A 17,562-nucleotide genomic window follows, 5' to 3' on the forward strand; every position below is an offset into this window, starting at 1 on the left:
TATATATATATAGAGAGAGAGAGAGAGATGGTTTACATCAGAGCTGTAGAGTAATCCACTTTTTTTTTCCAGCGATCTTAGCAACATACTGAATGTGTTCCATCGTATAAAAATGTAATTTCGTTTTCTACCTTTCTTATCTTTTAGGACCTGGTGACTTTGTGCACTTTAGGTACCGGCACGACTTTTGGTGAATCTGTGTTGACCAACAAGCCCCGACATGCCACTGTAGTGACCAGTGATTTCTGTGAGCTAATACGCGTCGAACAAAAGGATTTTAAAATCCTCTGGGAAGTGAGTAGAACACTTTCTTTTTCTTATTCTAAATTTCTTTTACTGCTGGAACTAGTGTTAAGATTAAACAAGTTAGAAAAGCATTTCATCCAAGGCATGAAAATTGTTAAACAAAATGTTTTTACTATAGGCTTTAAAAATAAAGGTACAAGGTTCAATTTGAAATTTATTTATCTTCAAAGTGCACTTTTATACATTTTACAAAGTAAGGTATGAAAATTTAATACCTTAACAATTTTCATGCCTTGGATGAAATGCTTTTCTAACTTGTATCCTATCTTTTTAAGATTATATTTTATTTAATCTATTAATTTGGATTTAAAAAAAGATGAATGTGATTTTGTATGTATTTATAAAAACTCTCCTACTCTCTATTTCAGACTGTATTTCTCCTCACACCACAACTCATTTTTGCAACCCCCTCTTTGTATTATTACAGGTCTGAATATTCTCTCTGTTTCAGTTTGTAGTTCTCCTCACTCCACAACTCTTTTTTGCAACTCTCTCTTTGTCATACATGTCTGAATAAGAAGAAAATCTGAATATTTTTAACAAAAACTTTAAAATAACTTTTTTAGATTAATTTTTTAAAAACTTCTTTCAGAATAGAAAATCTTTACAATTTAATAAGGAACATATTTCATATAGGTTTCATCAAAAATATTCAGTAGATAATGAAAAAAATAGAGATGAAAATTTCAAAAGGAGTGTATAACTGGTTACGCTCAATAGTAGTCCTCGCTAAACTGAATCTTCCATTTCGGTTAACATATCTCTTTATCCATCTTCTTCAAAACTCCATATATATCACTTTCTCTCATGTTATCTATAGCCTTTTCTGGCCAAAAGATCATACTACTAAACGAAGCACTTTCATCTATTTTTCCATCCTATTCAATTTAACGTTCATTTTACATAGTGGTATACATTGCCCGGTTTTTAGAAATTGACTTCTAAACTAATCGATCTTTGTCTAGATCTTTACTAGCAGTGGGGGGGCTCTCTTTTGCCCTGGCGTAAAATACGCTTAAATATGATATTTTAATTCGTCCATATTTCATATATATTATTATAGAGTCGTGATTTCAAAAGTAAACAAGGAGTACTTAGGTGCCATCAGCTAGAATCAAAACTGTAGCATTCAAAACTGGTGACGTCACCAGTGTACCAGAGTGACGCGCATATAAACAGATCAAAAATTAAAAATAAACTAAGATGAATCTACAAAATGTTTAATGAGTTTCTCAATTTTGACCCATTTTTTAACACCTTAAAAACAATTTTAACCGGCTAAAGCCCCATAAAAGAACGGTTCATAACAAAATCCAAACATTTGAGGCCCCTAGCGCCGCTTTTGCGACTTTTAGTTTCGGAGGAGATAGAGTTTGAAAATATGGAGATAGATAGACAGACAGACAGACATATAGCCGTTTATATATTGGATTTATCATTCTTACTCTCAAGTCAATCATTGTTACTTCTTTTCGTGTTTTACTTGGCCTGCATATGTCAACTGACCCTGCTATTTCAACTGTTCTACATCTAATAACCCAAGAACTCTCATCCATTTTTCAACATGGCCTTACCATCAAAGTTTTCTCTTCTGCACACATCCCTCTATACTGCCCAGATTTAATCATCCTATACGAATATAAGATCTAATACATGTTATTCACCCACTGTATCATTTGTATACCATTTCTCGCCATGCAACGCATGCCCGCAACCTCCACTGGTCTGCTTTAACTTCCATGCATTATACCACTGCATACACAATCTCTATAAACTCTTTCCTTGATCAACAGTAGTACTGCTTTATTAGTGTTGTGGTGGCACACATTCATTTCCATATGTGGATAGTAATTACACATAAATAGGAGGACTCAGTTAGTCTGAGTGTGTGTTCACCAGAAGCCACCGAAGGCCACCGAGAGCAGATATGTTTCTCCAGCAAAGACTCTCTTATTTGACACCATTATGTAAATATCCTGTAAATATACCTTTTCCTAATACACTTCTTATTTGATCTACCTTTGTTTGTTGAGTCGTCATTTGTATTGCTTTCTACGTTACTTGTTTCAACCTGCAAACTTAACAGTTAGTAAGCAATAACAGAAGTTCCTTGAACTTATTCCACCCACCTTTTCTTCTTGCGGTTACACGAGCACCTGCTCCACCGTGAGCTTTTAACAGTATTACCATGGTAACAAAAACTTCTGAACAGTCAAATATACTTTCTTTACATCCGTCTCCATTTAATGTTGGGAAAGAATTATAACATGTCATATCTCATATCGTGGAGTTTTCCATGTTCTAAGATGAACACCATCATTCCGTCCAATCTCTTTCTGGCACCTCTGTCTAAATCGACAGGCTCTAAAATAGAGAGAGACTCTGCATTTCTCAGAGAGATGCCTCCGTCCAGTCTCAAGGGAAAATTGATAACTCCTGTAAGGGTAGCTGCGCATGTAATTGTGCAGCAAAGGTTGCACATTCTCCAACCACACCTCCCATGAATCAACACTGCTGGGGTGCTGAAGTGCTAGACGACTGGAAACAAATGCCGAGATAAGCGGAGAGCACATACAGCACCTAGAATTCCCAAATGGTCATCCATTTTAGTACTAACCAGGCTGAACGTTGTTTAACTTTGGTGACCTATCAGGAACTGGTATATCAACGTGAATCATGCCGTATATTTCTCAGATCTGCACAGATATCAATATTGATATTACTCCTCTCTGTAGAGCTTAAAATCTTAATCTTTGTTCAAATACCAGCAGAAACAAGAAAATATTGTTAAAAATACCAATGCTTGTGTAGGGGAAATTGTGGAAACCAATAAAAAGACTGATTGTTAAAGCATCTGTGCATTGGTGCATCTGTGACACGCCTCTCGTGGTGAGGTCAACAACTGACCCCTGATCGTCTTCGGACTTTGGCTCGTGATGTCTAGTTCTCTGAAAAAATTAAATCTGGAATACCTCGGTGTAGAATTCTCTGGAAGCGGGAAAACAGAAGCTGCATTCACCAGAAGAAAAAACAGACAGTTGGATTCTATTCTACTAAAAATTAATTTCACAAAAATTACAAACTTTTTACAGATATGTACACTTTAGTTCTTAGTACATTTTTAAAGTCTCAAATCTCTCTCTTCATAGGTGGCACTCAGGCAGAATGGAGAGGGGGGATCAGGCCTTGGGAGCTGGTTATTATCTCGAGATTCCACGCAAAGCTCTGTCTCCAACCTGAAATTTTGTAATAAAACTTGGGCGCTTGGTTTATATAATAAGGTCAGGCCAGACGAATGTCATCATCATTATTCTAACATTTCTTGTCGTCTATTTTTCAAATAACAAATATATCTCTGATTTTCAAACAATAAAACAAAATATATATCAATATCTTCTAATTCAAATCTTTTTGATATCTGCTGTCGTCCAGGATTAATTTAAACAATTTTAGCATATTTACCCGGTCTTTCACAGATCCCGGGGCGGGGGGTCTCAACCTACCCAATGGAGAGCAAATCGCTCCCTCAAATCAATCATGTCACACATGAGGAATACAACTGCCGGTGGAAAGAGGAAAGAATCAAGATGGCGGCCCCAACAACTTTTATAATTAGTGATCTCATAAAGTGATGCAAAATCTCACTGCTCGACTGCATAAATGATTTTGATCTCTTTCTTCTTCCATTTTTGTTGCAGTTGTCTCCTTCTTCTGAATAAGTGTAAAAGTTATTAATAACAGCAATACACAATCATTTAGAGTTTAGAAATTCTTTTGCAATCTTTTAGGTTTTACACCATACAATATAAATTAAATACAAAAAATCCCTGTGAGTCTTCCTTCAACTAACCCATGATAAGAGAAGGAAGCCCTGTCTCAAACAGGTTTAACATAAATACATAACACATTGTAGGTTTTCTTAACCCATCTCTCATAGCATCTCCCTTGATTGGATAAGATTTTTATATAAATATCTTCTTTCAGCCAATCAGAAGTACGAAAGTATACTCTTCCGTAATATTAAAAAAAATTGCTTCAATATTTCCTATTTTCATAAGCAAAGCAAATCGCTTAACTTCCAACCCCAGTCTTCAATTTTTTTTTTTTTCGACGTGCCATGCCACACTCACTAAACCTTATGATAATAATAATATGTGAAAACCCACACATATACAGACGCACGACAAGTTGTTTCATAATTATATTAATGTACAGATTATTTTTGTACAGTGACCCCCCCCACACAAAAAAAATTTTTTTTTGTACAGTGACCCTCCCCCCACCAAAACAAATGCTAAGGGAATCATTAATAAAAAGCACAATTTTTTCTGTGATTCAAACCATATTTGGTATAAATAACCTTCGATCTATGCTTGAATTGTCTTCCAAGTTTCAGTTATAAATGGCCAACATTCTTCGTTTTATCGCTGTTCAATGATATGTGGGGACATTTTGGTGATCGTCTTATCAGTAGTTAGTATTTTCCTAAACGGATTTTGCACTTATTGGATCTTAACATCCCTCTCCCTGATTTTCATCTGTTAGATTTTCTGAAAGATAATGACTATTCCTAAGCTGAAGAACCTAATCCCAGCCAAAATTAGAGCAGTGCCAAGCAGTGGTGTGCAAATTTCAACAGGGCTGTGTCGCCAGGGATCAGATTGAGAAAGGAAGGCATCCAACCATATTCAAACTATCTTCCTGTCTCTTAATATGTCTTAGTTTTTACAATTAAGGAGGTGATCCCGGGCATCACCAGAGAATCACTATGTGCTAACGGTTATATCTCATGGGATTAGTGAATCTCTCGACAAAGGCTTCCTTTCTAGGGCAATTGCTCTTGATATATTAAAGGCCTTTGATAAGGTATTGCATAAAGGCCTACTTCACAAGATTTCCAGCTACGGTATAACTGGAAATGTTTTCTCAATTATTAAATCATTTCTTTCTGATAGGCTCATAAGAGTAGTGGTTCATGAGCAGAAATCAGAAGCCCACAGTATTAATGCTGGTGTCCCTCAGGGGTCTATCCTGGGCCCAACTCTCTTCCTGATCTACATCAATGATCTCCCAAAATACATACTTAAATCATTCGTTGACATCTATGCTGATGACATGACCAAAGGCTGTAAATGACAAAGTTCTTTCTGATTCTCTCTCCTCTGATCTTGAGCATGTGGTACAATGAGGGGAAGAGGTGGCTGGTTACTTTTAATGCATCTAAAACCAAGCTCCTATCTTTACATCATTAACGCTTTGATCCCCATCTGGCATCAATTGAAATGGATGGCTCTCGTCTTGGAGAGGCTCCATGTTTTGACAAGCTTCTGGGATTGACCTTTACTCCTGATCTGAAATGGAACACATACATCAAATCTGTTGCCAAGGTCGCTGGAAAGATGGTGGGATCCTTCTACCGCTCCAGTAGATATCTCATTGCTGATGCAATTCTCTATCTATATAAAAGCCAAGTACGTCCAAGGATGGAGTACTGCTGTCATATCTGGGCAGGAGCTGCTAAAAACAGCCTATCCTGCCTTGACAAAGTACAAAATAGACTTTGTAGCCTAGTGGGGGATGCCCTTTTCTCTTCCCTGCAACCTCTCTCCCACAGAAGGGATGTTGCGAGCCTGTCTTTGTTTTATCGTTATTTCCATGGGAAGTGCTCGTCTGAGCTCCAATCTCTGGTCCCCCCTTGCCAATCTTTCATAATAAACACTCGTCTAGCTGAAACCACTGTCAGTAATTTTCCCTACTTTTTATCTGTACCTAAATCAAAACGTAGATTCCATGAACAAAGCTTATTTCTTAGAAATGCACGCCTGTGGAACTCTTCTGTTTGCCTGTTTCCCACCTGACTACAACTTGGATGTCTTCAAGTCCAATATAAACACTGATTTCAAAAGAGGAGTGTATCGGAATTATTGACAGATTTTTACATTGTATCTAGGTGTGCATATCATTGCTTATCATTAGACGAATATAAAACAAAAACTGTTGGATATTCATGATCGAAACTTGATGGAGAAGTCAGTCATAAACAGAAGTGTATTTATACCAAATATGATGTTTTTATGGAAATCGCCCCAGACAAGGAATGAAGCTACTTAATGTAAGAAGCTAAAAAAATACATAAATCCCATTTCAAGATCAAAAATAGTCATGGATAAGTGTTATATAGATAAATTCAGATCCAGAAAACAGCAATTCTTCCCCCTTTGACAGAAACATCACTCATGGAATGTGAGGACTAAAGAACAAAATAAGGGAAGCGAAAGACTGTGGAAAGTAAATCCAAGGTCAACTTTCTACTTTTTTTCTTTATGATTGCAAAATGGATTGTAACTTTTTCATCATGGCTGGCATTTTGGGGAGATCATTCTATAGAAAATGTTTGAAATTAAACTTAGTTGTTGCCAGAATCTTAGCAAAGTGAGACGCAATGTAAGGTCCTGATTAATAGAGGTCTTTAGAGTTGGGGATTTATGAAGTGTGAGAATGGAAGATAGATGAGGTTATAGAAAAGATAAAAAGTATTTTTATTAAAATTGTTAATACAGTGCATCTGTGGCAAGTTGGTATAAAACCTTACATTAATAAATTTATGAAACTCTGTATGTTAATCTAGAAATGAGGCCCTCAGAATCATACGGTATTACGTGTTCAAAATTTCACGACACTGTAACCCGTGTATCTCAGGAACTAGTAGAAATATTGGTTTGAAGTTTATTTCAAAATAAAGTGTAACACCTAAGCTATCACAGCATGTCATGATCATTTTGACAATTATGATAGTTATTTCGTATTATTTGGATTCATCGGACTACTGTTCTCATCTTGAGTGTGATCTTCACAACGTTTTGGTCGATGTAACTTCCGACCTTCTTCAGGTGTATCTTGTCAAACTCGAGAATGTTTCTGTCGAACTCGGGAATTAGAACAGAATTTCGAGCAGAATCTTTTATTTACTTCACGGGGGTAGCATGCTCTTGTCCCCTCAGCCATGACTGGATAGAGATCCTAAGCAATTCACAATTGTATTTTTCGGTCGCCCACACTGAGGATTGAACCTTCAACCTTCAAGAGAATGTCACTTTTTACAATCGATTTTTCCAAGTACTCTAACCACTATGCCACGTGTCCCTGAATTCGACAGAAACATTCCCGAGTCCAACAAGATACACTTAAAAAAGGTCGGAGGTTACATCGACCAAAACGTTGTGAAAATCTCACTCCAGATGAGAACAGTAGTTCGATGAATCTAAATGATTAGAACAATCAATCCTCATCTCAAAAATTCAGAGACATCAATTACGAGGGGCGTTCAATAAGTAATGCCCCTGACCCACTTCTTATAGCAGTAGAGCAACGAAACTTGGCACAGTTATTAGTCTTTCTCTACATAGGAACCACCCAGAGTTATGCATTTCTCCCATCGTTTGTTGCAGCTCTGGAGACCGGTTTTGTAGAACACCATATGATAGTTGTGGTGTAATAATGATTGTTGCCAGAACGGTAACAATGAAATGTGTTATCATTGCCTGAACATAATGATGAAATTTAATAAAGTTAAAGAAACTAGACAAACAAAGTTTTACTGCACTTTCATTGCTTCTTAGTCATTCTGCACTGATGTTGGTGTCAACATAATCCATTAATGCGGATAATCAGCGTTATCAGATAATTCACTGACAGCTGCAGTTGCCTATAACGCCAGGTTTTCGTCCATGTCTTGACGAAGAGCTTTTTTTTTTCATATAGAACAGAGGTCTCCAAATTTTTCCAACAGAAAGCCATATTGCTGACTTTTTAGAGCTACATGAGACAAAAAATTTTTCTAAATCATCTGGAAGCGTTTTATACTATTTTGCTGATTAGTTTTGGTTTTTGTAGTGAAACTGGTTCTCCCAAACCTCATTCTTTTAATGATTTTCTGAACAAAAAGAAAAACTGCCACATTATTTTCACACATTTCCATTTAATTTTTTTTTAATTTTTCCTGAATATTTTTACATTTTCAATCAGAGCTCCACGGGTCGGACATAAGACTTTGACAAGCCGAATCTGGCCCATGTACCATAGTTTGGAAACCTTGGATGTAGAACACCATAGAGATAAGACATATACAGAGATATAAAGGTGAACAAAGTCTCAGCATCAGCCAGTTTGTCTTTTTTTTTTTTTCAACAGAGGTGGTATTGGGTCGCCTTCATAAACACTGGATTTTGATTGTGTTGTAAGATGCATTCTTTACCTTCGATCCATGCTCCACGTAGAGGAGAGTCTGAGGAATACAGCATAACTTGTTTTCCTTATATGTGGTTCCTGGTACTGTACGATTCTGGGGGTCTCGGTAATCTTTTTGGCATTCATCAATAATTTAATTTCCTGCCAACGATGTTAAATATTTGTTCGAAATGATTTCCCCGAAACTAAAGAGAATTGCCATTTTTTTCTCTCACAGGAAATAGTTAACACAGAAGAGAGACGCCTGTAACATGTGTGCTTGTGTTTGCGATGTCTGAATCGTGTCTGAATAAATGGTCGAAATAATTTGAATTCTTTTTGACAGTTTACAGACAATTACAATGTTTTTAGATGATGGTTGCTAATCTGTATTCTTTAGACTATCATTCTCATATTTTTTATTATTTCTTTTTATAATGCTTTGCCTGATGTAACCTCTGACCTTATTTAGATCCATGGAGTTTCGTGGCAAGAGTTTCAACTACACATTTCCTGAGTCGGCGTTGTTAAATACCAGTGGCAAGCACCTCTCCCAAGCCGAGGATTGAACCTAGAACCATCGCGTTGACAGTCAGCAGTTCTACCGATCGACCCACGGGAGCGACGCCCGTAAATTATCTCGCCAAATGTCTATTCAAACAAACATTCGTCCACCACTACGCTTAAATATTATATTTTAATTTATGCAGATTTCGTTTTTATAGAACACCCCAGGTTGGTCCTCCAACCACGACGTGATTTCAGAAATCAAGGCTGCATCATCTGGGAAATGCTTTCTTTTCAAAAACAACTTCATGGCTGGGAAGAGGTGAAAGTCAGAGGGTGCAAGGTCAGGAGAGTAGGGAGGATTGGGAAGGATTTCATAACCACACGCCCATGCTTCTGATCTGGTGACATGGGAGTTATGAACCGGAACGTTGTCCTGCAGGGGAAGGGTACCTTTGCTGATCTTGCCAACCTCTTGATTTTGATAGCTTCCCTTAATTTCCTCAAAAGTGAAGCATAATAGGCTCCTGTAATTGTGGTATCCTTTGCCAGGAAATCTGTCATCACTACTCCGTCCTAGTCCCAGAAGACTGTGAGCATGACCTTTATTATTATAGAGCCAAATCTCTATTGTACCCAATATATAGTAGTGATTTCAAGAATTAAAAAAAAATGACTTGGATAACATCAGCTAGAATCCAAACCATCGTATATAGAGAGAGGAGCTCCATAAAGATGTTTCACAGATATATATATATTTATATATATATATATATATATATATATATATATATATATATATATACAGATGTTTCACACGAAGATAAGACCACTATATATACATATATATTTATATTATAAATATTTTATTTAAATATATTAAAGTTATATGTATATATAATGCATATATAATAGGTATATATATTATTAAAATTATATGTATGTATATATATATTTATATTAGAAAATATTATATATTTAAATATATTAAAATTATATGTATATATATATTTCTATAAGAAAATATTATATATTTAAATATATTAAAATTATATGTATGTATATATATATATGTATGTATATATATATATATATATATATATATACAGATGTTTCACACAGAGATAAGATCACTATATATACATATATATTTATATTATAAATATTTTATTTAAATATATTAAAGTTATATGTATATATAATGCATATATAATAGGTATATATATTATTTAAATTATATGTATATATATATATATATTTATATTAGAAAATGCTATATATTTAAATATATTAAAATTATATGTATATATATATATATATATATATATATTATAAAAAAAATTATATATTTAAATATATTAAAATTACATATATATATATATATATATATTTATATATATTTATATATATTATAAAAAAATATATATATTTAAATATATTAAAATTACATATATATATATATATTTATATATATATATATATATATATATATATATATATATATATATATATATATATATATATATAATTTTTTTTGCTTCGAGTGTTATCGTGTAATTATTTTGTGAGTGTTTTTAATTTCCTGTCAATATCGTAAAATATTTAGCAAGAGTGCAAAGCAAAGTAATTTTATTTCCTCACAGGAAGCAACTGATCCAAAAAAAAATACGTGGTTTTCTTGGCGCATCAGTGTTTGATCAAATATTAATAATGTTTGAATTACTTTTGACTGTTTAAACAATCATTGCGTGTAGATATGAATAGGTTTCAATAGATAGATAAACAGATAGTTACGAATAAATATATAAATATTTAAGAAGTTTTATTAGATTTGAACAATCGCTTTGCATACATTTCTGTACTATTATCTTTGTAACGCTCTCTCTCTCTCTCTCTCTCTCTATATATATATATATATATATATATATATATATATATATATATATATATAGATACATATATATACATATATATATACGTATATACATATATATATGCATATATACATATATATACGTATATATATACATATATATATACATATATATATACATACATATATATAAATAAAATAATAAATATATATATATACATATATATAAATATATATATACATATATATATATACATATGTATATATATATGTATGCAAATATATATATATATATATCTGTAAAAATATATTTTGTTATTATATATCAATCCTTATTTAAGAAGCTTAATGTAATTACAGAGCAATATAGAGAATAAATGACAAAAGGTTATATTTCAAAATTCATGATGTTGACCATCTTATAATTTATTCCTTTAATTCATTTGACTTATACAATTCTTGACAGTATCTTTTTCGCAGCGCAAAATCAATCACTTAATTATTATATCAATCAGTGAGTCTATTATGCCCTTTTTTTTAGCTTAGTTTAGTTTCATACATACAAACATGTATAATAGTTTATAATTTGTTCATGTTATTTTCATAAGTATGTATACACAACTTAGAATTAATAAATTTACTAATTATTAAATAGAAAATTTTGGTAGAAGATTCATAAATTAATTAAAATTGTTGATACGAATAGTTGGGTTTAATGGCTTTGTTTGATAAAAATTCAATATGGCGTAATGGAAAAATATAAATTGGAGGAGAAGTTGCAGATACCTTTATATTTTCATTTATTCTCTCTCTATATGTGTGTGTGTGTGTGTGTGTGTGTGTATTTCTATATATCTATATGTATATGTATATATGTAAATACATATTTATGTAGAAATGTTTTTTGGTCCCCCCCCCCTAACAAAACGAGGGTTGACCGTTCGTCTGTCTGAAATTTTCTCAATAACAACGTCTTGCAATTTTTTAAAAATTTTGCACAAACATTAAACATGATTAAAAATGCAACAGAACAGATTTTCCGGGAAAACTCCGGTCCCACTCCCCTAGAGGTGCCTTTTGGGTTAAAATGGCTAAAATTGACAGTTTTGTACTTATTAAAAAAATTGATGCCTTGGATTTTTATAAAGTTTTCTGAAAAGTTGTAACTAACTGATTTCTATATAATTTTGTTTGTCTATACTTTGTGATAACTCTTGGGTGTGCCCAGGGGCTCTTTAAGGGTTAATAAAAACACTCCATTTTTGGGACTATTTTAGCGTAATCGTCCAAAATTTTCTGTGTATGTCTATTTAGCAGTTTTGCATGGCGCTAAACTCAAATTTGAATATGTTAAGGCCTTGGGGACTTTGGGGGCTAAATGGGGGTGAGAGGCTGGCAAATGATGGACTTAGTCATTTCTTTTTTTGCATGGTGCAGAACTCAAATTTACATATGTTAAGGCCTAAAAGTGCACCGTTTGTTAATTTTCACCAGAATTTGACATCCCCTGGGGATTTGGGGGGCTAAATTGGAGGGGGGCGGGGAAATGCTGAACTTAGTCATTTTTTATGCCTCGTTCATTGTGCACTCACGGTGGGGCATGCATGCTTCACTTGTTCGATTATATTTCACCTTTTTATTCATACCAATCCTTTAATTCATGAAGTTTGATGCAATTACAAAACATATAACAAATAAATGATGTTGACCATCTTACAATTTATTCCTTTAAGTACGTTGACATGCACAAGTCTTGGCAGCACCTGTTTCGTAGCGTAAAATCATTCATTTAATTATTATATCAATCAATGATTATATTCTGCCCTTAACTCATCTGAAGAAAAAGCATCTATCAGTTAATCCAAAGGAAATGCATGCATATGAGCATGATTACAAAATCAGAAAATCCGAGAATCACCTTTTATTTTTTATTTTATTACGCCATGTTTGAATTTTCAAGTAAAGCCACTCAAATTAAAAAAAATTCGTATTAATAGACTCTATTAATTTTGATATACATAATTAAAAATATTTTATTTTACATTTTATTAATTTATTATTTATAATTAGTCTTTACATATATATATATATATATATATATATATATATATATATATATACTTCGATAATATTGATAACTTTAAAATCTATAACATATGTCTATACATTTATTTAATTTTTATACGAAACTATTTACTTAATATATTGATTTAGTTTCCGGTACTAACATTAGTGGCGGCTCGTGCATGGAACTGTGGGACTGCAGCACCCCCAAGTTAGTTCTACACAATATTAATGATAAAATTAAAAATAATACGTTTGTTTATTATTATTATTATTATTTATTTTATTTTTTTTTTTTTTTTTTTCTATGTGTACATTATAAAATCATTAACTTTAATGTCGGTATCTCCAAATTCATATAATAACAAAAATAAAACTTGCTTGGAGCTGTTAAATTCACAGTTACACTTTCTTAATGAAATTCTCTTGTACGCATGCGCGGATTAGACGCTTTAGGCAGCCGATAAAAGCTGCTGGAAGAACTGTCGCTCGGCGCAGTTCCGTGTCGTGAAATTCGTTGTTTGCTTAGAGTGTGCGCCTGTATAAATATGATAACATTGTTATTGAAAAAAAAAAAAAGGAGGTTTACTTATATTTTTTAAAATTATTATTAAAATCTGCACATAACGTGTTCTTGTACATAAAATATTGTGCTATATTTTTTTAAATACGCACACTTTTAGCGTTGGGATTTAAGTCGGTAGCAGACGGAAATATATAATATGCAGAAACTGTTTATTTTTATTTATTAAAAGTATTCGGGAATTTAGCAGTGAAGCTAACACGCGGCCAAGAGTAAAAACCAAATATACAATAAATAAATCTTACCATAAAAATAAAGTTACTTTTCCATCTACCTGCCTTTTTGTTTGTTTCTTTAAAGTAGTTTTAAATGCTATTTATTTTGCGACAACTAAACTTTACAAAAACAACTGTTTACATTTTTTCCTAGAAGCAAAAAAGCGAAGAAACAGTTTATGTTGAAAATATATTTTAGTTAGAAATCTTTTTAGCGTGTATGTTTTAGATATAAAAAAAATTAGCTTTTATTTGCCTCCGACAAGGACAATGTTAGAAGTTTTACACTTTGAAAAATGGATTTTTTACACAAGAATTTTAAATTAAAATGTGTTTGTAAGTAAAAAAAAAAACACAGTTTTTTTTTAATAATTATGCATTTTTAAACTTTACATTGAATTTGTTAGTAGATGGGTCAGATAATACGCATTAAAAAAAAGTAATTAGAAATCCTTCTGGACTGAGACAATTTTAATTTTTTGTTTTTTGGGGAAGAAAGCTACATTAAAATTCGATGTTTTATAATGCTTATATATGACATCCTATTTTCTTATAATAACTATCCACTTTATGTCGATCTTTATCGGCATGGGAAGGTCAGTAAATAGCCAAATTTGTTCTTTTTATATAAAAAGCAGGTTGTTAAAAGATTTGTAAATAAAATTTTGTATCTTTAAATATTTTTGTTTGTTTGCTCACTATATAAAAATGTAAACTTTTTTATTTTGCATGTTATTTACAAATACGTTTTGTTATAAATACATCTTTAAAAATAAATTTTGTAAATAAAACTGTTATTAAATAAAACGCTATTTTCAAATAGTAAACTCCTAAATTAACACTCGTAGGGAGGCAGATAAATTTCAAAGTTTTTCTTTTTTGTTTTTATAAAAAATAAGTTATTTTTAAAAATGTTTTTCGTTTGTTTGCAAAAAAAAACGAAAAAAAAACGCAAACTTTTATTTAATCTGAAAAGTTTAAAAGGAATAAATATATATATTATTTTTATTCTGTAAAGTGTACATAATTTTAAAAAATCTTTTTAATAAAAAAGTTTTTGCGTATTACCCATTTCTGATTGATTATTTGTCTTTGTTATATATTTGAATATTTATTTGAATGTTTGTTTATTATTTGATTAAATATTTATTTATATATTCGAATTCCTTTACACGATATTAAAAAAATACGTAAAATTTTGGAAGCAGCACCCCCACTAATCTCAGGCACGAGCCGCCACTGACTAACATTTATCGATTAGATCTAAATTTTGCATACCTATAAAAAAAAATTATTAGTATTTTTATTAAATTTATTTCTACATTAATTATAATTATTTCATGGTAATTTAATTATTTTTAAATAATCATAAATCTAGGATTTTCCTTTTTAATATTTTTGACGTCAATTGTTTATTGTCCATTAAAGAACGATAATCTATTTTCTAATTTAAGTGAGTTATTTCCCTTTATACATTCTTATTTTTTGGATTAGATGGTTTATGCATCTAAATATGCATGTACATATGTATAGATATTTATATATTGTGGTCTAAAATATAATTAAATACATTGATTACATGGTGAAAGGAATAAAGTAACTTACACAAACAGGTGTACCTCTCTTCTGTCAAATGGTTGAATGAGGGAGGGAAAGAGAAAGAAAAAATCTTCATTTGGAAAAGGCTCGGTATACACATGCGGCATTGATTTGCATAAAAGGACAGAAACTGTTGTGGAAAGGACGAGTTGAACGCACAACGGGAATTATTGCTTGGAGAGCAGAGAGAGAGAGAGAGAACGTATGGTGGAAATTTTCAGTCGAATTTAGTCGTGTGAAAGCAGGAGTTTGAACAAATATTTCTTCTTCATTTAATTTTCCTTTTCTCTTCCATTTCATATGGATACATTTTACTGAACGTTGGTTTTCTTTCTGAACATATTTATTGGGTCAAGGAAAACCGAATACGCATAATACCAACGTATTTAATTACATATGTGCGTGTGCGTGCGTGCGTGCGTATAACGCTGGTCTATTTACATGATCTGCCTAAATGCTTATATAAGTTTATTTATAAAGCTTTGATTACCTTGAGCACTTTTAATAAAATATTAGTTTGAAATTCATTTTATCAATGTACTTGGTCTTAATATATATATATATATATATATATATATATATATATATATCTGTCGTTGAATACTCTCATGGCTGTTTGCTATGTACACCTACCAACATGGCATTCATTGGTACTTAATTTCCTTCAATTTATGTTGCGTCCTAGAGAAAAGACGCTAACTCACGAAGATACAGTAGCTTCGTTGACCGGGCTCAAATCTCTCGACTAGCAGTAAATATCATTTCCTACACTGATGATTGTACACGCATGAAACACTAGTGTCTGTAGGCAAAAATGTTAATAGTTATTTTTCAAAAATACGATATATATATATATATATATATATATATATATATATATATATATATATATATATAGGAAGGGCGCGGTGGATACTAGAAAGCTGATTAGCTAACTAAAATCTCATTAGAAGAGGAGCATATAAAAACGATAAACAACCACAGAATTCGCGCATAAGCCTGAGGAGTCCTAGAATGGATGAAATGCGGAATATTCAGTGTAGCTTAATCGCCATATATATTTTATAAATTACTATATATATATATATATATATATATATATATATATATATATATATATATATATATATATATGTCCATGTATGTTTCTGGAATAGTAATTTCAAGGTTATGAGGGTTTTTGAAGCATGAGACCGATGTTTTTGTTTTTTATATTTGATTTGATATTTTATTCTTTTTATTTCAAGGGGTCATCCGGTCTTGTTCATAAAAAGTAAAAAAGAAGCGAAATAAAAATGAAAAACATTGAAAAAAAACTGGAAATTTGTAGTTTGAGCTGCATTCATATATATATGCAAAACCGAAAAATTTCATGGAGACAACCGAAGCAGCAAAACCGACAAATGTAGGGGAGACAACCGGAGCAGAAAAACTGAAACTGCCTACCAAGCACTATATATACAAATATGAGCCAATTTGGGAATATTTTATTGGTTTGTAAACATAGGTTCTATTGTACCAATTGTTATAAAATTTGAACTATAGAATAGTATTATAATCGTCAAAAAGCCCACAAATTTTCATGTAGTTTCGTCCCATAGAACCAAAGTTATAAGCATTTCAATATTCAATTTGACTACGTGTATAGATATATCTATCTCACAAAAACACTTACTCATTAAATTATCACTCCATTAGCCTTCTGGATACGGATTATTTGATACTGGAGATATTCATAATCGTACCTTATTTTCAAAAGAGGGGAGATATAACATGAGAAATATTTGGAATCAAGTCTCTCCTTGCTGTTATTTCAAATCATTTGAAACCATAGCAGCAAGTTTTAGTCTCCTCTCCACCAAGGCCAGAGTTCATATTTATTTTTAATATTATTTATCGGTAATTTGTTTACTTTCAGTATTTATTATATCTATATCTATATTCGTTTGTGTCTTGTTTTTTGTAGTTTTTTGTAATGTTTTCTAGGATTAGTTTGTTATATTCGTGCTTATCTATTTTATAAAAGTTTCTAGTTTTATCTGCTTTTACAAAGATTTTATTAGAGTTGTTTATGTTTCTAACGATTTTGTGTAGTTTCCATTGGAAATTGTTAGGTTGATTGTGGAATTCTAAGTTTTTAATTACGTTTAAAATTAATTAAAAATTAGCGATAAAGTTGACAAATTGAA

At 31.8% G+C, this 17,562-nt stretch overlaps 1 protein-coding gene across 1 annotated transcript in view; it reads left to right on the top strand.

The window, feature by feature from the left end:
- LOC145247430 (rap guanine nucleotide exchange factor 4-like) overlaps nt 1–17,562 on the top strand; it is a 1,873,173-nt gene that overhangs the window by 1,060,311 nt on the left and 795,300 nt on the right. The window contains exon 4 of the mRNA XM_080109188.1: nt 148–294. Coding sequence (XP_079965314.1) covers nt 148–294 — 147 coding nt within the window. The remainder of the gene's footprint in view (nt 1–147; nt 295–17,562) is intronic.

The sequence above is a fragment of the Euprymna scolopes genome, chromosome 25, assembly GCF_053919585.1.
Source record: "Euprymna scolopes isolate OS-2025 chromosome 25, ASM5391958v1, whole genome shotgun sequence".
In the NCBI taxonomy this organism is placed as follows: domain Eukaryota; kingdom Metazoa; phylum Mollusca; class Cephalopoda; order Sepiida; family Sepiolidae; genus Euprymna; species Euprymna scolopes.